General features: G+C 38.8%; 1 protein-coding gene across 1 annotated transcript in view; it reads left to right on the top strand.

Moving 5' to 3' along the window:
- LOC121639679 (mitogen-activated protein kinase kinase kinase 11) overlaps positions 1-23,838 on the top strand; it is a 54,786-nt gene that overhangs the window by 6,219 nt on the left and 24,729 nt on the right. The window contains exon 2 of the mRNA XM_041985080.1: positions 19,098-19,278. Coding sequence (XP_041841014.1) covers positions 19,098-19,278 — 181 coding nt within the window. The remainder of the gene's footprint in view (positions 1-19,097; positions 19,279-23,838) is intronic.

Raw genomic sequence — 23,838 nt, 5'->3', positions numbered from 1 at the left:
GGAACTCTGTGTAGGCTTACTATGGACATGGATAGCATGACAAAATTGGACTTTAAGTGGTTTGTTTCTGAGGCTGAGGGAAAAAACAAAGGGAAGGAAGACGTGACATCACACCCGCCACACTGTGTGTAGTGATATGCGATACCACAGATTTTCTTTTCGGTCCGATACCAAGTAAAATTCCAGCCAGTATCGGCGATACAGATTCTTTCTAGAAGTGTTTGGAAAATCACTTTCAAAGCAGGCTACACTAGGACGAAAGGAGTTACATATTTGTAGAATATTCTGTGACTCAAACTAAAATTACCAGTAAAAATGCATAAATAAATAAATAAATGCCACAGTAATTACTTATGTTTGTCATCACCTACATATTAAAATATTTAGTTAATGTTTTATATCTAATCTACTGAATATTTATCATCATATTTTTATGTTTTAAAACAGTTTTACTGAATGTTTAATAACAGCCAGCCTCTGCAGCATCCTTACCTGACTGGATCTGGATCTCATGAGTTGAGGTGTGAGATGATCTCAGGGGCAGATATCACTCCATGCAGCACCTGTCCCTCTTCTCTCCTCTTCCTCCTCATCGTGATTTCATTATATACTGTGCTGTGATTTACTCTAAGATGTTTAAGGTTTCTGGTGTTACAATATGCTGCTGTTCAGCTCCACATGCGATGCTACAGAGTTTGGACTGAGTGAATGATCGCCACGCTGCCGCTACGCTGTGCCTTATTACACATATGACTATCGCAGGTGGAAGAAAAAGTAGTTCCTTCCGACTGGGTATAATTAGGACACGATATCATAGTTACTTACGTCTGCCTCACTTCAGTTACGTAAAGGTTGGATGAAATGCGATTTAATACCACATGTGAAAGTGCCCTCGCTCAGACTAGGAAAGAAAGCGATTGTGTTGTTCATATTGTCATAAAAAAGATCAGAACTGGGTTAAAAATGGACAACAAAAGGTCGGATTTAAGTCACGTTTGCCAGCAGTGTGAACAAACAAGGTGGCAGGCCCTATATTTTAAACAACTATAAAAATATGAGTCTGTCACAATACGTGTGTACTGTATATTTTTGACTAAAACTGGTTTGAAAAATACTGTAATTTTGGTCAGACTACTACAAAGCCATGCTGTTTTAATAGAAGTATGTGGTTTAGCATTGTCTTGCTAAAATTTCCAGGGTTTTCTCTGGAAAGTTTGTGAGCTGCTCTAAAGCCTGCAAACTTCCAGCATTGGTTGCGTCTTCGCTGATGTTTTACTTACCATCTGGCATCTGGGATACCATCTTATCAGAGATGCAGGCTTTTGAACTGAATGCTAATAACAAGCCGGCTGGTCTCTCTCCTTTTTAACCTGAAGGACACAAGAGTCCATGATTTAAACAAGGAATTCCACATTTTGCTTCGTCTGACCACAGAAACGTTTCCCAGTTTGCTTGTTTCCATTTTAAACACGTTTCAGTCCAGAGATCCAGCTCTGGTTCTGGATCATGTTCAGATATGGATTCTTCTTTGCATGATTGATAAAGTGGCTCCACGTTTGTCTAAACTCACCATCTAACAATTTGTACTGTATTTGATTTAAAAAAATCCACAAAAAAAATGAAAAGTGATGAATCAAATTATTTTCTTAAGCATTCTCCATCAAATACAGAACTTTTAACCACTTGATGCCTGTTGTTACTAATTCCCTACAAACCGCTTCTGGCCTTAAATGTTATTTCTTTTTCTCTATTTATTTATTATTAAAGTTAATAAATTAGTTTTTTACTATTGCTTATGTATTTTCATGTTTTTTTTTCATTTATTGTTATTTGAATAATTAATTGAATTTAGTTTTATTCTAACCTTTTTTTATTTAAATTTAAACTTATTTATTTAAGAATAGGGACCAGGCATATTAATGGACAGTTTTCGTGATAATATGCAAGGTTATAGCCGGTGGCTCATTTTCCTCTCTGGTCCCTAGACAGGCAACATAAACATATATAACACATATAACATAAAACACAGATGACATATAATTACATTACATGGTTGCATAATTAAAATGTAATTAAAAGTATGTCTGTATATCACTAATGGTAACATATAACAGAACCAAGCATAGTAACACAAAATGGGAAATAATTACATTTTTAAAATAATAATAATAATAATTTTACTGTATTTATTTTGGTTTTATATAATTGTAAATAAATTTTGGCATTTTCTTGCCATCAGATAAGCTAACTGGATGCTGTAACTGATGCATCAGTTCTATTTATGAAAAAAGTAAACACATTTATGCTCATGTTAGGTCAGAATTTAATAAAAAAGCCATCGTGTAGTGACCTATAAATGCAGCAGCAGTTGCACTGGTACCTGGTTTATTTGTGGTTTCCTTAGCGAATGTGAAAGGGATTATTCGGTGGTCAAGCTCTGCAGGGTTACTAAACCACAAAGCAAAACAGCTACACCAAACAAAAAGCAATACAAATTTCATTGATCTAAAAATCTAAAAATATTAATCAATTAGCTAAAACTGATTAAAAAAAATGACACAAAAGACACAGTTGATAATAACATTAAAATATACACTCCATGGAGACAAAACGGCTGAATCACAAAGCAAGACAAAGTAGTAAAAACATGCAGGCAGAAGTCACACATGCATGCATCAGTGCACACGCTGCACACAGAACAGCTGCATTTCCTTTCTGGCACAATGTGTGAAGACTGATATCAATGACAGTGTTTTAACCATGGATATCTACGATAAAGATGGATGCTTTATGGTGGAGCTTCAAACGTCCTCACCCGGCGGCCATCTTGCCACAGGTTTGCTTTCTCGCAGCATCTGCGATATCTGAAGGAAAGTGATTGATCTGCACACACATAAAGACTCTTATTTCACTGAAATCTTGACAGATTTACAAATGGTTTGGTTTCTTACAAAAGTTTTTAACGTGGCTATAATTCTGGATACTTGAACATGTTGAAATTGCAGCTTTTGTCTCTGAAAACGACTTAAACGTGCAGCATAGTTGTGTTCTCCATCAGAAGGCACAGGGAGGCTCGTCAGAGCAGCAGAGCGGCTCATCCGCCAGACATCAGCAACTTCCACACATTCACAGCCCATCAGACTGCTGGAGGTCCTGTACGTTGTACGGAAGAGGATCAGGTCGGAGGATGTGTTTTTGCTTGTGGAGCACACAGTATGGCCGTAGACAGTCACCACCATATGCTGCTGACATTAGTTGTGTGTTTTTTAAGCTGAGGCTGCACCACATTGCCAAGATGACTCCACTTATCTTACAGAGAAACAACATGCACCAGAAGCTGGGGTTGTAATTAAAGGTCTACTTTTAATACGTGAACACGTCTCATTTGGAATAACGGATGAAGAGGCTCTCTCTTTTTTTTCTTTTTCTTTTTAAAGCTATTTTTAAAAATACTTTTAAATAGATGGCTGAATTAATCATATTTCTTTTTTACGGAACATTTACATGTATATACCAACCTTTTTGGTAGATTATTAGTTCTTGAGATGCAGTTCTTGACTTGCCAAAGGCCTTAAATTTATCTGTAGCAAGCGTAACTGAGTGGTCATGTGGTACAGTATGGAGGACTAAAACTGGCAAAATTAAAAATAAATACAGACACAAAATGATTCACTAAAGTTAGTTATGTGGCAAAAAATTATACAAAGTATAATATTAAAAATAAAATGGAAAAATAAATAACTTTGTGAACATACGCAAAATGGAAATATTGGTAAATTACAACAAAATGTAAAGTATTGATAAACTGTAAAGTATTGGTAAAGTACACAAAAAATATTTTTAAAAAGTGTCAGTAAATGAATAAATAAAAAGAATGTAAGATGAAAATAAAACAGAAATAAATCATTTTGGGAAAATACACAGAAAAAGAAAATGTCAATAAATTATACAAATAAATGTTTCAGAAGTGTCAATAAAATTTAAAAAGGGAATAAAATACAGACATAGCTCAAACACAAAGAAAAGGTAAAAGGAAAACTATAAAAACAAACTAGCTAAAAAGAATAAAGGATATATAAATAAGTAAAAATTAAATGTAAATAAGGTAATTCATCCAGGTAAAACAATTTAAAATTGCTACAGAAACATACATTTTATAAGTTACTTTATAAAGAATTTTTTTCTTTATATATTCTTGTACAATTTATTGGGAAGTTAATTTGTAAATCAAGCCTTTTTATATTTCTGTGTTGACAATTTGGATCCTCCACAGTATTTACAGTTAGAAAACCACTGCATGCTACAGTGTACAGCCTGTGTTTGATCCATCAGCTACAACCACAGAACGATGCCTCTGGCTGCTGCTGCTTCCTTGATCCCAGAGCTTCTGGGGTCAGCACAGCAGTGACCCCTTGTACAAGTTTCTAAGGAAGTGGCTCTAATGAAGGTTAAATTTCAACACAGGAACTTTGGAGGCTTGTTAATAAGTTACTGCCTTCTGGAGTCTTTCACCTGGCATGGGATGCTTTGCACAGGGAATCATTTATAACCCCCCTCTGATACTGTGAACATGGATTCCTAGAAACAGAATACTCCCTTGTGTGTGTGATTTGGACAGTTGCTACCATGATGATTAGCTTGTGGATTATGTGTGATTATGTGAAAATACTTGAAAGAAGCAGTTTCTTTAAAAAGAAAAAAAAGTCAATAATATCTAATCAGTGTGTTCATCGCTGTGCTACATGAGCACTGCTGGGAATCTGCCCTTATCTGATGGACCGAGCATGAAAGAGTCACCTTAATTTGGCTTCTTTAAACACAAGCTGTCTCACTTTAATCATGAATTGTAATTTGCTGTGTTTGACAATCAGAGATGGGGTTTGGTTTCTGGTCTGCTTGATTTAGCATTAAATTAAATCTGATCAATATCTGATGGTACGACAGTGTGACATTAAACCTAACACACTTTTTTTTTTAACCCTTTGGGACCTATTTTTGCCATCCAATACTTTTCATTTTGTATTTATATACCATATAAATGTTTACCATGCCCTTGTTTGATATCATTTTTCCGTATAACTTCATCTATATCTGGGGACACAACTCGGGTACCAGAGTTGTGTCATGCAGGTTTTAGATGTTTCCCTGTTGAAACACACCTTACTGAGATCAATGGGTCATTTACAGAACAGTAGCAGAACTTTACAAGCATTTCATTTAAATCAAGTGCATTACAGCAGGGAAATTTCTCAAACCTACAGGATAGTAGCCCTTAAGGACTAGAGTTGGTGACCCTCGATCTACATGATTTGATCATTGATTCTTTATTCAAATCTATTGACATATTGGGTCTGAAAATGGACAAAAATGATTACATCTGAATTGGAAAAAATCTGAGTTGTATTGGACTACTTTTGACTACGTTATTCTGTGGTGAAGTGATAAGAAATGATGACTATACACTGAACGAAATGCAGCTGTTAAGGCTAATAAATAGTTTTGTTCTCTGAAAGTACAACTATCATATCTCCGGTTTTATGTGGTCTGAAAACATCTAACAAAAACAAAGAGAGTTTCAAATCTGCAATTTCGAGGGATCTTGATGACGCCACTCCAGGTGACCTCTGCTTTTTAGTTACACCACTTTGAAAAACAAATGTGATCTGATCACAGCGGTGTTGTATAGACCCTTGAGGGTTCATCTGTACGCCTCATGTGCCCTTTACATTGGTATGGTTGTTAACCAGTACATCCACTAGGGGGCAGTGAGTTCTGAGGTCAGTTTTCAGATAATGGCAAACGCAAACTTGAAAGTTCCCCCCAATCCCAAACCGAAAACTTGAGCACTCGCCCTGAGCCCCTGATGACTAAATGACATCACCTGCGTGAGGAGTCGAGGGTGACAGGCCACAAGGGCTCGAAATGCTTTAAATAGGATTGGGACAGCACTTTGAGACCTGCACTGCAAGGAGAGGGACGCCGTACACACATATATATATATATATATACACATATATATATATATATATATATATATATATATATATATATACACACACACTATATATATATAGTATTTAAAGTAGAGGTCAGGAAGCTCCTGTAAACGCCGCCGTGGGGAAATTAAACGGCGAAAAATATAACGACCCAGCGCCACAATACTGAAGAACATGTTTCACACGTCGGCTTCTCTCGGTAAACTCCGTGTTTCACGTGACATCGCAGTGATTTATGGGTAATTCCTTAGCGAAAGTTGGCATCGATGCTGACTTATGGAAAGGGGGCAGAAAGGGCTCAAAAATGTCCGCCATCATCCCTTGATCACTCACACAATTCCAATTGGAATACCACTGAACCCTCGAGCCCCTCGCGGGAGCGCGCCCGTGAGTGCAGGAGTGCTCAAGTGTTCCATTTGGGATTGGGGGTTCAACTATTTCTGTTTTCTTCTTCGTTCCTCTCGCTGGAGCTACACGGCTCAGCACTGCCCCCATGATTTCTGAAGGTACTGTTCTGCATGCGCCCTTACATCGTGCTGAAATACACAAGACAACAATACAACACGAATGCAGATGATAGGCAGAATGCTCCGATACAAATACAGATATAATGTTGAGGATTAAAGGATTTCTAATAAAATAAAGAAGAAAACAGACCATACACAAATTTTAGGGTAAAGTGTGTACTTTGAAACCGCTGTTTGATAAGTATTACAGCTAGTAGCAATACCAGAATGCATAAAAAAATCTTCTGATCAGTTGATGCATCTCTAGTTTATACTTCAGTGGTCCACAGGATTTGCTTCCAGAGTGATGCTGGATTTCTTTAATTTGTGCTGAGAAAGAAGAGAGCACGTTTTTGCTCTGACAACTCCTCCATTCAGCTCATATTTGTGCAGGTTTGGCTCAACAGATGCACCACGAAGCACTATTGGAGAGTCAGACAAATCTCCCTGAAGGCCCGTTACATCGAAACAGGGTTTATGTTTACCTTCCAGTAATCCTACAATCACTTTTTTCAGTCTTCCAGACATCGACTTGACCTCAGTGTTCCCTGTGAGCTACTGTTTCTGAACTACATTACAAACTGAGGAAACCGAGGCCAGAAAATGCTCTTCCTGCTTTGTGGGATACAGTGGCTCAGACAGAAACATACATAGAGATGTAGACTGGATCCAAGAGTTGGTTTATGGATAATAAAAATAATTACCAGAATTGATCATGCTAAAACATTCCTTAACATTGTAAGTGATATTTGGTCATAGATAACTGATGCTGCTTCATGCCTGCAGTGAATGAATGATTTTCTGCGTGGCCTTGAACTAAGGCGAAACCCCACACATCCAAGACGAAACCTCTGCACTATGATTATGCCGTGTCGCTCTCCATCCCTCCCTCTTGCTCGCTCGCTGCCTGGTCAGAGGTTGCGAGATTGCCTGTCAGCCTATGGCCTTCGTCCCTCAGGGGACAAAGCTCCCGTTCTTCCTGGGGAAAGCCCCCACCCCGCCTGAATTCTCCCATCGCCTACGGGTGCAACACAGAGAGGGGGGAGAGGGAGGAAGGCGGAGAAAGATCAGACTTGACCCATTTTTGGACATTTAAAAAAAAAGAAAGTGGATAATTTTGGCTTAGAACTGATTATGAGTGTCATGGACAAAATGTATTTTTTATTTACTATTACTATTTAGATAAAAATAGTTCTTTCCAGCCAGTATCATCCTCAGAGTTCATCAGTTCAATCTCAACAGAAACTGGACAGGGTGAGGAATGATAGCATTTAGAGAAAAATGCGGTGAGAGACAGAGATGTAGCAGCATTACAGAGAAGAAGATAATTAAGTGAGGTGCAGAGTGAAGAGGCAGAGTGCTGACGTTTGGATGGTAACAGCCTCGATCGCTGCTTACTGTGTATGCTCCTTCAGCAGGGCGTTGAACCTTTGTGAGCTTTTCCTCCATTTGATGGTTTTCCAGGTGCTGTTTTAATTAGTGTTTCTAGCCTTTCTGTTTCCACAAGCCACCAGATTGACTTTGCAGTAGAAAAGTACCACTTTAAGTCCTCTTAACAGATTTAGATAAGTTTCTGATTTCCAAGAACCGTAATTGAGCCTGTTTACATGACCATTGAAATCTGACAACTGGGACTAATCCAGTAATTGGGATAACTGGATGTGACGTGTCTACAAGCACTTCTGAAATGTGATGCTTGAAAAACCCCCGTCTGTACTTTTGGGTCCATAATTGGATATCTTTGGGAGTAGTCACGTATGTTGTGACATAACTTACTGTGTGAACGAGAGCACATGTTTTGGGAATTCAGCTGTGTTATTATATTGTTTTTGGAAAAAGATGTTAAACTCATTAAGTATAGTTGAGCGTATATATGCTTTTCCAAGCTCCAAATACATTATCAGGGTGGGTTAGTCAGGTCAGAGCACTTAGATTTAATATAATTTTGATAATTATATATAAATATATATATATATCTATATATATAGATATATATAGATATATATATATATAATGTATATGTATATTAGGGGTGGAACTCGATTTAAAAAATTAATCTAATTAATTAGAGGCTTTGTAATTAATCTTGATTAATCCCATTTGAATTGTATAACAAGATTTGCCTCAAAAAGCTCCACTTTCTAGCAAATATGTGATTAAATGAGTGAGTCTGAGATCTTTCATTTTGTGACATCACGAAGGGAAAAACCACTTCTTTGGGTAGTGGATACTGTCGTTGACCCGCCCCCCTCAGCTAGCTGAGCCTGCCATCTTAAATCACCAAGCGGGTACCAGCAAAAGCCAGATCCTCTCCTAGGGAGGGGCGTGGACAGGCACCACTCATGAACATTTAAAGGTTCAGACACAGAAACGGCCCGTTCGCCGTAGAGTTCACTAGAACCACATTTGAAATGGCTGAGATTAAAGACCAAGGCGGAATTTGGGGTAATACTCTTTGAAATCAATGTCGTTGGACCTCTGACACTCATGAAACTGTTGAAAAAATGTGTAATATGGGACCTTTAAGTAGTTTAACTAGCAGCTCCTGCTGTTCTCTAAGTAGGAGTCTACAGCATGTTACAGAACTTTAACTCTTTAAATGTTTAAGTGTTTTCATCCACACTCTTCATTAATAGACATTAATATCCAACAGTAAGCCAGGGCGGGATCAGCCAGCAGCAGCACAGGTGAACATCTCCTGCTCTGGAGCTGGGAATGTTGCTGCGAGACTGTGGAGTGCTTTTGGATGGGGGAGGGTCCAACGGCCCAACCGCTGCTCATGGAGAAGAGTAAACGTTGCATGCTTTCATGTTAGTCGTTGTTAGTGTTGGTGATATTTTTTTAAATAGAATCTCTAAATGGGTCTGAAAACTCGCTAACTCCCAAGTTAGAAAAGTAGCTATTGGTTGTCCTCAAAGTTGCTAAATGACGTTTTCATCTAATTTGCATAATGAACGCGGTACATTTAATTGTAATATAGGCTGCCGTGTAATTCCGTGGGAGACGCAAGACGTGATGACCTAAAAATATTTAGAACAGCAAAACATAATAATGATAATAATTTAATAATATAATAAAAATAAATTATTCTGTTAATATTTTCATTGTTTTTGAAGTTTAGTTTTATTAAGTGTAATTTGTCTTTTAATTAGGAGTCACTCTTTATTAATAGAGATTACTAACTGACCATAAGCCAGGGTGGGGTCATCCAGCAGCAGCATGGTCATGACATGGAGGTGATGGGGGGGACAGGCCTGCGCAACACCCGCTCCTCATGAGAATAATAATCTACCTTCTTTCACGTCAGTCTCCAAAAGTCCCCAATAATACCAAAAAAAGTTGCTAGTTGCTTTTTTTTTTTTTTTAAAAAAAAGGCAATTTAGGAATTCTTCAGGTTTTTTTATGGAATAATTTCATTGCATTTCCACAACATAATGACACTAAATGTACCAGTAACATTTTTATTATCTATTTTCCTTTTCATAAGGTTGGAAATTTTTTTTTTTTTTCTTTTTTGGTTCTTTGGAAAATTGGCTGTTTGGATTGGAAAGGTTGCAGACCCCTGCATACTTTTAGTGTCATTATGTTGTGGAAATCCAATGCAATCCATAGAAAAACTAAAAAAATGTTACTGCGTTTGTTATTATATCTGTGTTTAAAAATATTAGTTCTTTAGAATTTTTAGCCTTGTATTGAGAGCCATTGTGGAAGGTCCAGAGAGCCGCTAGTGGCTCCGGAGCCGCAGGTTGAAGACCCCTGATTTAGCGTTTGTAAACCAAAATTTACTGCATTTTCTTTATATAGCTGTACGCCTTCTTTTAAAGGAAAAGGACATTTTGCACGTAACAACGCAAAGATTAATCATAACATTAACTGTGATTATTTCAATAAAAGATTTAATTGTAAATTGTTTATTTGCAAAGAACATTGTATAAGAATAATGAAATGAAGCCTCATGGAAATTTGGAGCTCATTCTTTGTTCAGATGAGATAAAAGAAATGTGGGAGTTTGATGATATGGGGCTACATGAGTACATAAAGTGTTTGGGAGATGGCATTTATAGATAGCACAAGGAATTCCAGTGGATAAAACAAAATACCGGCTCCCAGTCTCAACAAACTTGGTATAAGAGAAATATTCCAGCATGTTGACAATCCTGTGCACGCTGCCAAAATTACTAAAGTTTCTCAGGAGACAAAAAGGTAAAAACTATGGCCTGGCCAAGTACCGTATGTTGCCTGACTTGAAATTTAGCATCTGTGTGCTTGATTTTAAGAAAACACAAGAATGACACAACTTCTCTAAGTAAATTAAGTTACAAAAGAAAGTTTGTTTGAAGGATGGCTTGAAGAAACCAGAAAATCATCAAAAAGATGATATAATTTTTAGTTTGTTGGAGGTTTAAATGATTTTTCACCGGGTTGTACTCACCTCTGTTGTATAATAATACATGATATTTACTTTGACGATGATGATGTTCAAGCAAGTTCTCCTAAACTTTTCCTCTGTTATTTGAAATCCCAGTATCTGTTTTTTTTTTCCCAGGAGGCTGCACTGATTTAGCATATTAGGCTTCGTGTTTGCTCAGCTGGTATTAAATTCAAATAGACCCAAGGCTGCTGGTAAATGATGTGAAGAATCTGTGGAATGTAAACAGTTCATATTTGCCCAGGATTTGTGCTTATGCTTTATCAGTCTGGCAAGCTTACATTAAAACCCGCGGCGGAAGGCCCCATGCAAAAAAAAAAAATCCCTGAGTCAGGGATTCTCAGCCGAGTTAACCGCTGCTTGGTTGAGTCAGCCCCAGCACCAAACTCATATCTAGGCCGCCGCTGGTCGCAGTCGTGTCTGCAGCTGATACACTCTTGTTTCAGAGCAGCAAACAATGTCAAAACAGAGGCTAGTTGCCATGGAGATGTCAGTGTTTTGTGGCTTCAATGTTGGTTTCGCCTCTCAGTCAGGAAGACGCTGTGTCTGGCAAGACTTATCTAGTCACGATGCTATCTGTTAATACATGAAGAAGTAGTAGATTTCTGATCTATCGATCTATCTTATCTATCTTATCTATCTTATCTATCTATCTTATCTATCTTATCTATCTATCTTATCTATCTTATCTATCTTATCTATCTTATCTATCTTATCTATCTATCTATCTATCTATCTATCTGTCTATCTGTCTATCCATCTGTCCGTCTGGTTATAATTGAAGGTGAAAGCCGTCTATACATTGTAGAAATCACTTAAGGACGAGCACCTTCGGCATAGTTCCTCCACGTAGCTCAGAGTTATTACTGCCAGCTTTTCATAGCTTTTCAATGCAGTTTTAAAGATGTCAGCAACAGACTTCATTTGCTGTGTGTCGGTAATTAATTTGACCATTGCACGTTGCCACATCCTGTCCAGTAAGCAGCTGAGTAATGTGGCGTTCGCTGTCCGTGTGATGGCGTTGATAAGAGAGGGAAGACTGAACAAGGGCTGAACTGTGGATGCACTCTGTCTTAGCCCAGGAAGTGGAAGAAGAATGTGGTGTGTGTGTGTGTGCTGAGACTGCTGAAATGCTTTTGTGTGTTTGTTTCTGTGTTTGGTTGCATGCGGGTGTTGCGGACTCATGTGCAAGCATGAGTGAGCATACAGGTAGGCTACATCCAGCCCCACTAGTGTGGGTACATTTCTGTGCATGGGTGGTGTGTATTTATTATTTATGTGTGTGTTATTAAACTGTCAGAACCTGTTATACATGTGCCTGCTGGCTATTGTAATAAATCTCAGGTGGATTTGCGCACATTTAGCTTGACTTTATTCCCAGCACAGGGCTCCAGACTAACATTTTATACGAGGAGCACAGTGGCCCCTAACTTAAATTTTTAGGAGCGCAAGCAGAAAATTTAGGGGTGCACACTGAAATCGTCTCTCATTTTCACTGTATTAGTAATAAATACTTGAACAATAAATTCAGAAATTACAATGTTTACATTCACATTTTATTGTGCAGCAGTTGACATAACATAAAAAAAACATCTTACTGGCTGCACTAATACAAAACAAGCAGACATAGAACTTGTCAGATCAGATCAGATTTGATGATTTGATTTTCACTTTGCAGTCGAAGCAGAACGGCAACTTTGTCCCCATCATCCCTCATAGGACATGGTATGACTGGTCCATGTAGTTCATATAGATTTAATGGATGCTGCCACAAAGAGAGATGTCGTGGGAAAGAAAAAATTAATAAAAAGACAACCTAAAAATGACTAGAACAGCAAAAATAAATAAATAAAATTAAATAATTCTGTCAATATTTTCTTTATTTAAACTATGTTCATTCACGTGTCTCCAAAAGTCTCCAATAATACCAGAAAAAGTTGCTAGATTTGTCGTTAGTCACTTAAAAAAAAAAAAAAGTTGCTAGAGGGGTCTGAAAACTCGCTAAATATAGCGACAAAGTCGCTAATTCCCCCAACACCCGTCTCTCTCCTCACATAAGCCAATCACAGTGGTCGTTCGTCCCACTCACATGCACATTGGCTGTCGTCTTCTTCGTTGGTGTTTGTCTCCTTTTCTCGCATTGAAGTTAGTTTGATTCAGCTAACCAGCAGCAGATTTGTGCATTACTGTGAATTACTGGACTGAAGAGGGAAGCAGACGTATGTTAGCGACTAAATAAATTCAGTTATGACTACAAGAAAAAGACAAGCAAATGTGTTGGTTGCCATTGCGCAAGTAGATGAAAAATTCACACTGTCTCACATTTCACTCGAGCCCTGCAGCATGCCTCTGCCCTCAAACCTCATGACATTGCAGGACGGATTGAATAACAGTCTATTTCTCCATCAGCAACAGTTTATCTGTTGTGAACCAAGTTGTGAATTTTGGAACTAAACTTTTAAAAATTCAGATCCACGTGACAGTCATCAAATCTGTGAATATTCTCCCCTCAGTTCTACACTGGAGGAAAGGGATGTTACACATGGCATTTTAGATTAATAAAAATCTCATAAATGACCACATTTACTCTCTTGGATTTGTTTAAATGACTTAATTTCTCTAATCACCAATTCTAAGCCGAAGGGCGTTCGCATCAGGGTTTCTGGGACCAATCAGTGATTGCTGGGAGTAGGAGCTGCCAATATCAATCACTGAATAAATGGTCTGTTTAAGATATGTCCTGCAGGTTTAGATGTTTCCATGCTCCATCACACCTGATTCAACCTAAATGAGTCTTGACAAAAGCTCGTTAAGTTCTGCACAAGCCTGTAAATGACCCGTTAATGTGAGTTAGGTGTGTTGAAGCAAGAAACATCTAAAGCTGCAGGACATATCTTAAATAGACCATTTATTCAGTGACCCTCGAGGAAAGGAATAGACATCCTTGCCATGATGCCTTTGATTTCGATTAGTTTAAGCCTTTTTTCAGTCTGAGTTATTTGAGTTTTAATCTAGTTTTAGTCAACTTAAAAATGATTTATAGTCCACTAAAAATACTGTTATCTTATGTCTTCCACCACTATGATGAAAAAAAATAAAAAAGAGAACTTTTTTTTCTTGTAATATAATGTTTTTGTTTACCATCTTAGTTTACTGAAAGTGTAGAAAAAAGTTTCAATGCATATTCCTCCAGCCTCAGCCTTCTTCTATCTGCACCACCACTGACATGCGTAAAGGATTGTGGTATTTTCAGAGCACCAAGGATACTCAGAAGCATCCAAAAGCTCCTTGTCCTTCAAAGGATACTTGAGATCGAAACAATTCCTTAGCAGGATTTTATGGCATAGTATTCTAGAAACGCAGATGTAAGGATCCTCCCTTAACTTTGAGAAACATCACACATACCTACAGTAAAATGCGACATTGAAATGCCCAAAGTTCATTATTTGTTACCAGTGGAAGCAGATGCCAAACCACTTCTCTCCTCTACCCGCTATATGTCAATATCACATTAGTAAATAAGGCATATTTTTCACACACACTGTCAGATGCATATAGACGAAGCTTCAAGATGCTCTATGGTCAACTGTAGGTGAAACGAGCTTCAAGAAATATCTCAGCCTCATATAGTTTGTAGTTATGGTAGCTAAACCTGCTATCAGCAGATCTTCTAAGATCCTCGCCACTGACAGGTGAATGCAAAGTTTCAGGTCCAGACATGACTAACCTGATCCAGGTATGAAGCACCAGAACTTTTCTCAGTATCTGAGTATCTGTATTTCATTGTTATTCTAATCACAAGATGATCAGAATAATGAGGACGAATATAGCATGTTTAGTTAAAATACAAGCTGTTTTAGTAGGATAAACTGGCTCCATGGATACATTTATAGGCCACTTTATTAGGTCTACTTTGCTAGTACTGGGTTGCACCTCCTTTTTCCTTCAGAACTGCCTTAATTCTTGGTGTCATTGATTCAACAATATGTTAGAAACATTCCTCAGAGGGCCCAAAGTGGGTGAAGAAAATATATTCCACACCATTACACCACCAGCAGCCTGCAGCATTGATACAAGGCAGGATAGATCTCTGTTTTCACGAGTTTTCCACCAAATTCTGAGCCTACTATCTGAATGTGGAGCTGAAATGGAGACTCATCAGACCAGCAACGTTTCTCCATTTTCTTTTGTCCGGGTTTGGTGAGCGTGTGTGTGAATTGTAGCCTCAGTTTCCTGTTCTTAGCTGACAGGAGGCACCCGGTGTGGTCTTCTGCTGCTGTAGCCCATCTGCCTCAAGGCTGGACGTGTTGTGTGAGATTCTATTCTGCAGACCTTGGTTGGAACCAGTGGTTTTTGGACTTCCTGTTGCCTTTCTATCATCTCCAACCAGTCTGCCCATTCTCCTCTAACAACAAGACATTCTGGTCCAGACAACTGCTGCTCACTGGATATTTTCTCTTTTCAGACCATTCTTTCTAAACCCTAGAGATGGTTGAATCACAGCAGACCAGCAATTTATGAAATACTCAAACCAACAACCGTGCCACGTTTAAAGTCTCCGGTACAGATTTCTACCTCCAACATGTAGTCAAGTGCGTGATCATGTGTGTCCTTCAACGGCATCCTTCTCTCCACGAGCGTTTGCAGAGATTTTTCATTCTCGACCACTCATGTGCGACTAAACACAGAATGTGAGTTCGTCCTTGTTTAGTGTCTTTATTTTGTTTACTCAGAGTGAATAAGTGCTTTGTGTGTGTGTGTGTGCGTGTGTGTGTGTGTGCGTGTGTGTGTGTGTGTGTGTGTGATTCATTATCTAAAAGTCAGCTTTCCATGCTTAGGCTGCCACTTTTAGCTGTGCCCAGTCTCACTCAATCATATGATAAGTATCAACATCCACACACACACACACACACACACACACACACTCACATGTCTGGTTTGTATCGACTGTGGTGAAAACATTCCCTAAACCCTTACCTAACCTAAACCATCACAACTGAATGCCCTTAAAACATCATTTTAATGTCCCCACATTCACAGGAAATCCACATAACAGATTTTGAGCACCCACACTTCTTTGTCTTTGTTGGTGTCTGGACCCATGTGACCCTTCTTAACCCCTATTTCCTGAAATAGCTCTACTCTAGTTGAGCAACAAAAGCAGGCAACGCTAATCGGTCAATACCGACGTCACTTCCTGGAAGTAGGGTCACGGTGCAGCGAACGAGCGCCCTGGTGGAAGCAGGGGTGACTGACCGCGGCTTGTTTTTACCAGTCTCTGGTCGGCCGGAGGACAAAAGAAGCAGAGCGAGAGATCAGGGCCTGTTGCAGTAAATACCATCACTCCCACCTCCCACTCGCCTGTGGAATTGACAGAAACAATGACTCAGGCGTAGATCGGACACAAATTGATTTTCTGCAGAAAGGTTACATGAGCAGGCACTTCTTTTTTAAATCCCCCTTACTGTAGAGGGGCCACTGGCAAAGTTTGCCATTTTATTGTTTATGTCCATTTTTTGAGGCAAAAGTCAATACAAAAGTTTGTGATGTGAGTTTTTCACCACTTAAAATAAATGTTCAGTCCTCCATTAGTTTTCCGTCTTTGCACCTTGTACTTGCAGTATAAGCAGAAACGGGCTAATTATTTTCTCCTCCAAACACATTAGGAAAGAAACAAGTCTCCTATCCCCCCTTGGTGTTCTCACCAACTCGGCAGACAACACAACCTCTTGTGATGCATTCCTTTGTGACGTCAAACTCACTGCCCCTGGGCTACGAGGCGCAGCGCAGGATGTCTGAACAAGAGAGACAAAGACTAAGAGAGAGAGGGGGAAAGAATTGCTTATATGCAAAAGGAAAAGATTAATGCGCTCAAAGAAAATAGACAGTGGAGAAAATTGATTTCTTTTCAGTGAAAGGAGAGAAAAGACTAAAGGCTCAGTAAGTGGGAAAGTAACTGCAAATACCAGGCGTCTTACTTCCCTGTAAGAACTCAGACGTTGCCGCTTCTCCTCCCTGAGTTTTGACGGGCAGCCTTTGCCCTGACTGGTGCCCGGTCTGCCAGCAGAGCGGAAGAGAGACATGGCTGCCGCTCATTGTGAGACATGTGACACAAAGTCACTCTGCAGCAACCAGCGTCCTCTCAGAAACCCGCTCGGTGAGCCTTTCGCAGTTCCACAATATTTCACAACGTCGCCCGATTTCCTAACTGTAATCACATTCTCATTTTTTATTCAGTTTCTCTGTTGCCAGCTAATTCTAAATTGTCTCATATTATGTGTAGGGTTTGAGGTTTGCGCTAATAGACTTCTAATAGAGAAGAGGTCTTGTAAACAGTATTGTAAGAAAAATGTCAATAAATGAAAGAGGAGTTACCAGAAAATGAATAAATGTTTGCAGGAGCATCATCTGAAATCACTTCACGTTTCTGCTGCACAGGCATGAGACACAAAATTTGAATACCCCAAATCTGCTCCAAAGCTATTTAAGCTAAAAACTAGTCAGGTGTTGATCCATCTCATTACAGTGCTCTGCTTTCTGTGAGCATGCATGCAGCTCTGCAGCCACAGCCTGGTTTGCAGGAATGAGACAGATGCTGTAAGATCTGCTGAATTGTCATTAGAACAACAAATTCGACAGGTTTCTGACCGTGTAGTGATTCAGAAAGCGTTAGCACATGACTATATGTATGAGGAGCAGGCTAAGGCATTTCGGAAAAAAATCAGCTGGAAAAATAAAATTTACTCCACAGTTTGTTTTTTTAAATCAATCTATATTAAAGTAAATACTGCAACATGTAAGCATGTGGGATGTTTTCTGTGTCCAGTATTTGGTGAATAAACTAACTTGCCACTTTATTGTCTACACACAGGTTCACTACAAGTTCAAATTGTGCTTGGAAAAGGGGAAAAAAGAGGATTTAAAAAACGTTCAACTAATACTCATGTGGTTGTTAGTGCTATTTCAGAAACTGCTGATCTACTGGGATTTTTACATAAAACCATCAGTTTACAGAGAATTGTCCAGTCCAGTGAGCAGCAGTTGTCTGGACCAAAATTTCTTGTTGATGTCAAAGGTCAGAGGAGAATGGGCAGACTGGTTGGAGATGATAGAAAGGTAACAGAAAGTCAGACAAGCACTGGTTCCAACCAAGGTCTGCAGAACAGCATCTCACACAACATGTCCAACCTTGAATCAGATGGGCTACAGCAGCAGAAGACCACACCGGGTGCCTCCTGGCAGCTAAGAACAGCAAACTGAGGCTACAATTCACACAGACTCACCAAACCTGGACAATAGAAGATGGGAAAGAATTGTCTGGTCTGATGAGTCTCCACATTCAGATGTTATGGTCAGAATTTGGTGGAAACAACATGGAAGCATGGATCCTTCCTGCCTTGTATCGAGAGCTCAGGCTGCTGAGCATGGTTTATCCACCACAGCCTACCTGAGTATTGTTACTGACCATGTCCATCCCTTTATGACCACAGTGTAGCATCTTCTGATGCTACTTCCAGCAAGATAATGCACCATGTCACAAAGCTAAAATCATCTCCAAAATCTCTGAGCAATGTCTCCAACACCTTGCTGAATCTATGCCTCTATGAATTAAGGCAGTTCTGAAGGAGTTGTAGGGGTTCATGAGCTGGAAAGCTTTTGGTTTTCATGACTTCAAACAAAAAACAAATGACAACTTCAGCAGTATAATGTACTGTACAAACAGGAGCTATCAACTGGTTAAAAACTGCTTCCTCTTTGTGAGCGACACATTGGTCGTGCTCAGTGACGACACAGCTCTGCTGTCACAGTTTGGTCCTGCTCCCAGTTAGCTCTAACTGTTAAACTGGTAAACTGTTAGCTGTTGTTTTTGTGTGATAATTGTAGCGGGCAAAGATTTACATGTTGATTAACCAGAAGAAGGGAACTGTAGCATAAGAATTGCAGAAACATGGATTGTCGTGGTTGGTGTAAAAGCAAGAGGAAGAGGAAGTGTGAAAGAAACTGAGAATGTATGAATATGTATGGTAAAGACTAATGCCAGTCCTCTGTTACAAGCTAAAAATGTGGCTAAGTTTACCTCTTCAGTGACTTCATTTACTGATTATATGGACATGGCATATGTGTCTGATGGGTGTTTTTTCCTTTTTCTCCTCTGCGCTCCTGCAGTCCTCCTGGCTCAGCCCATAGAGAATGAATGTATGGAGGGTCTGACGCTGAAGATCACAGACTTTGGCCTGGCCAGAGAGTGGCACAAGACCACGAAGATGAGCACGGCTGGCACCTATGCCTGGATGGCCCCCGAGGTCATCAAGTCCTCAACCTTCTCCAAGGGCAGTGATGTCTGGAGGTGAGCTGTGTGTGTGTTTCTGTATGTGTGTGTGTTTGTGTAGAGATCTCTATTGCAGAAGGGCAAGATGTCCAGGGTTACGGTCAGGGTGTAACTGATAGAATTACACATTTTAATGATCTTGTTTACAGTTTTTATACAAGTTGATAGCTATTAGTTAATTAAATCAATCAAAATTTTTTAATAAAGCCCTTTTTTCAACAGGTGCTTAAACAAAACACATGATAGTAGCTGGTCAGGGTGTGTGTTGACATAGCAAATGATGCTACGAAATTACTTCATTTGATTTGGATCCAGCGATCAATATGCGGTGATAAAGCAATCATTATTTACACAATCACCTCCATCCATATCAAATCATGAAAATGATTACTTCCTTGATGGATTGATCAGTGCTATTGGATCATTGTATCAATGTAGACTGATGTTTTCCTACCAACAAGACATAATTAAATGGATATTAAAATACACTGCAGGTAAGAGATAATAAGAACAAAACAGGTACATACCAAAGTAATGAAATTAAATAAAATGAAAAAAATGAGAAATAAACCAAATTCAATAGTGAAAATAAACGCTTTCATGTAGGATTTAAATCAACACCGCTGACTTAGCAGATTTTTTGTGATGGCTTATTGAGCATCCGTCTTGCATCCCGTCTCTTTTCTGAGCTCTCTCCATCCAGTGAAAGCCAGTCTTACCTTGACTCTTGTTTTATCTCCTGCTCTGTGACTTTCTTTTCTTTGCCTCATCTGACAAGCAGACATGGTGTGCATTCAAAACGACCAGTGTGTTGATATCCAGCTGCTGGTGTGAGACACGGTGCTGTAAAGCAAAATGCTGCTGCCATGTGATGCTGCAGGCTGGAAGACGAAGGTGTGAAGTGTAGTTTCTCAGCCTCAGGATGCTACAGGGCAACAACAGCTCCAGGAGTGTAAATAATAAATGTCAGTGGCCACGGTTACATGGCGTTTTTTTAATTAGAATTAATTATTTAGAATTAAATTATTTGGAATTATAATATTCTCCTTCGCGTTTACATGGAAATAGTAATTCAGAATTGAGGAAAGACGATTAATTGCCTTTACAATTTCTCGTTAGATGTGGGGGTTGGGAAGGGTTCTGATACGTGACATATTCACGTCTACTGGAAGTAAACAAACTCCAGTTCCTGCTTCTTTTCATTTTGGCTACAACATTGAAAACCACATAATAAGAACCATTTTCGCTCTGATTTTGATTCTAGTTTTGAAGCAGCAGCTCATCACCAGCATCTTAAATAAAAAATAAAAATTAAAAATAATAATAAATTAATAAATAAACAAGAAGCAATACAGTTGAGTAAAATAAAAAGAAATTAATGTGAAAAAAATTATGCAAAATAAATTAAGATCAAATAAAATTTAGTTAAAAGCTAAGCTAAAAAGGTGGGTCTTGAGCCTCTTTTTAAAAACATCAATGGTCTCTGCAGCCCTGAAGCTCTCTGGCAGACTGTTCCACAGTCAAGGACCATAACAATGGAAAGAGGCCTCGCCTATGTCTTGGTCCTCACCCTTGGAACAACTAATAGACCGCTACCAGAGGACCTCAGGGTCCGCCAGGGTTCATTATTTAAAAGCAAGTCGGATAAATAAGAGGGCCCAAGACCATTAAGACATTTATAAACTACTAAAAGAACCTTAAAATCAGTCCTGAAACGCACGGGGAGCCAATGCAGCGATTTTAAAAATGTGTGTGTGTGTGTGGTGTAATTCTATCAACAGCATATGTGGTTTTCATCACAATTAAGTAATACTGTGATGTTTACAGCTCAAAAACACATTTTTGGGTGCACTGCCCCTTTAATCAGTCTTAGCCCTGAGTTTTACCTGATGATCTAACGAAAGACCAGCAGATCTGAGATGTGATATTGGTCCTAGAACATTTAATGCTTAATAGAGCAACAGTAGTTGATATGTCAGATATGATGCTCTAATATTATCAATTTCAGAGCTGACTTTTGAAAAGTTTTTATTATTAGAATCATTTGAATTAAAGCAGCCAAATCAGCCCCTGGTCTTCGTGAAGGCCGCGATGGATGAATTGACCATGTTTAAAAGCAATCAGTTTGACAGCTGGTAGTTTATTGAATTTAGAACAATAAAAAAAAAGAAAGAAAAATTGTAAATCACATCACAGAGTTGCTTTATATTATGGTTTATATTTTATTTGAAGATACTGAGAAATCTACATTTTTTCTTCTTTTTGGAGGTGGATATGTGTTTGTTCTGCAGGGCTCTGGTCAGTTTGGTGTATTTGTTTTGGATTTTTGTTAGACAACCCCAAATTTAATCAGAACATTGTGTTGAAATCAGTTATTTCTTTTGGATTGTATTTAAACACCTGTGGCCTTAAAAACTGCACATTAACCCACATACGTTTGGTAATAATGTAGGAGAACAATATCAGCTGGATATTTAGGTACTTCATGCAGTTGTACAATTTGTCATAATTAACAATCTCCAGCAGTCTCTACCTTTTTATGTCTCTCTCTCTCTTTGTCAGCACCTTAGAGACCAAATACACAAAATGGTCTTTAATGTCTCTAAGTAGCCGTTATCAACCCAGAAGCTAGCTAAATGATTTAGAAAATCTAACCACAGTCTGTTCAAGTAGTTCTAACTGAGTTCTTCCCTCGTGGTTTTTAATATTTGCAATACCTCCATCTCACAGAGGAATGTCCAGACAAACGAAAGCTGAAACCAAACATTTGCTTGAGCTCACATGGAATGACCGAATCAGTGATAATGACTTAATCAGGCAATAAAAGTGACTAATATACACAAAGTGGGTTTTTATCCATGTTCTACACGTCTTAAGGTTTTATGACTAAATTTATTCACAGCTTTATTAAGTGCTACAACAGAATGAACTGATAGGTGGTCACAGCTTCTTGACTTCCTCCCATTCCCATGCTCATTTATTCAAAGCAGTGTGTCTGTGTTTGAAGTCAATCCTCCCACCTCATAGCTGAAACTTCCTTTAAACTCTCAGTTGTGCCCTGACCAGCGAGTAAGACAGAGGAGAGAACAGGAGATAAAAAACATCAAACAAATCTCTCATGGTCACGTACATGGCAGGCTGTTACGGCCAGTCTTATAAAAGGAAAGTTTTTATTCTAATCTTAAAAGGAGAGACAGCGTCTGCCTCCTGAACGTAGAGGGGGAGCTGGTTCTTTTGGAAAAAGGCTCGATGATTTATGGCTCTGCCTCCCGTCCTTCTCTGTAGGGACCACAAACAAGCCAGCATTTTAAGAGCGAAGAGCTCTATCAGGAAAATATGGGGCTGTAAGGTCCTTAAGATATGATGGAGCTCTGAATTTTACAGGTAATCAATGAAGAGATTTCAAATAGGAGAAATATGATCTTTATCATGGCTGAATTTAATTTAAATAGGCTAACCTCCTGAAAAATGTCCTTGGCATTTGACATTTGAATTTTATCTAATCTTTAATCATGAATTTTTATTTCAGATTAATTTCGATTAACTTTTTCGTATTTTTTAAGCCATATTTGATTATCAGTAGCCAGCAAGGAAATCTGTGCGTGGATACTTCTGATTTATTAGGGGTGCAACAACACATTAGTCTACATTGATTTAATGATCAATGATCCAGTAGCATTGATACAAATAAAAAGTACTGATCAAACATCAATAAATTAATTATTTGTAAGACCAGAATGCTTTATTCTGATTTAATGAGGAAAATGTCAAAGATGTGTTGTCTAACTACAATAGATATAGTATAAAGTTATCACTATATCCAGCTTTTTAGTTCAGTTCAGCTTTTTTTAGTTAGCATGAGTTCATCGCTTCATCCACTGTGGGGACTAAAGGTCCTGTTAAATATTCATTCTAGAAGTTTGCATAAGTGCTGAAGCTGTCTTGGTAGTTCTCTATGCACCGTAGTCAGAGCTCTAATGATGTGCAGAGCTTGCACTAAACATAGTAGAAGATGATGGTGGGAGCCCGGTGATGAAGAGATGGAGGGCCAGAGTGATAGACTGCAGCAAGGCCACCGTGACCACGTGATGGCGTCTCTTCAAAGAGCTGCTCTGTGCTTTGTTGTGAGACATGTGTACTGCACACTGTCCCATTGTCTCCAGTATAGACAGAGGAGGAGGAGGCCTCACACCAGACCTAACCGAAGCCCTTTATCTGGGACTAGCTCAGCCCCCTGATTATGGTTTGTGGTTTTGTAACAGTAACTTAAATAACTGGGATTTGTTGAAAGGGGAGTCATGATGGATTTTTTTGTTGCAACATAAGAAGTTAAATCTGGAGTGTTTTTTAACTCAGTAGGGAAAAAATGACTTTTTATCCCTTTGATTTGGACCATTTCAACCCTTTTCAGTGTTTTCTCTACAGTTGTTGTGAAACTAGTATGAAAATGGATTCATCTACAGCCCAAGCTGCTTAGATTTTTTTCCCCAATCAGTAAGAGTGGACAGATTGTAACGGGCTAAGCGTCATCCCACGACCTCAGACAATCTGGAAAACAGCTAAATGAGCGAGTAGCAG

Source organism: Melanotaenia boesemani, chromosome 5 (genome assembly GCF_017639745.1).
Source record: "Melanotaenia boesemani isolate fMelBoe1 chromosome 5, fMelBoe1.pri, whole genome shotgun sequence".
Classification (NCBI taxonomy): domain Eukaryota; kingdom Metazoa; phylum Chordata; class Actinopteri; order Atheriniformes; family Melanotaeniidae; genus Melanotaenia; species Melanotaenia boesemani.
This window is presented reverse-complemented; position numbering and strand designations above follow the sequence as displayed.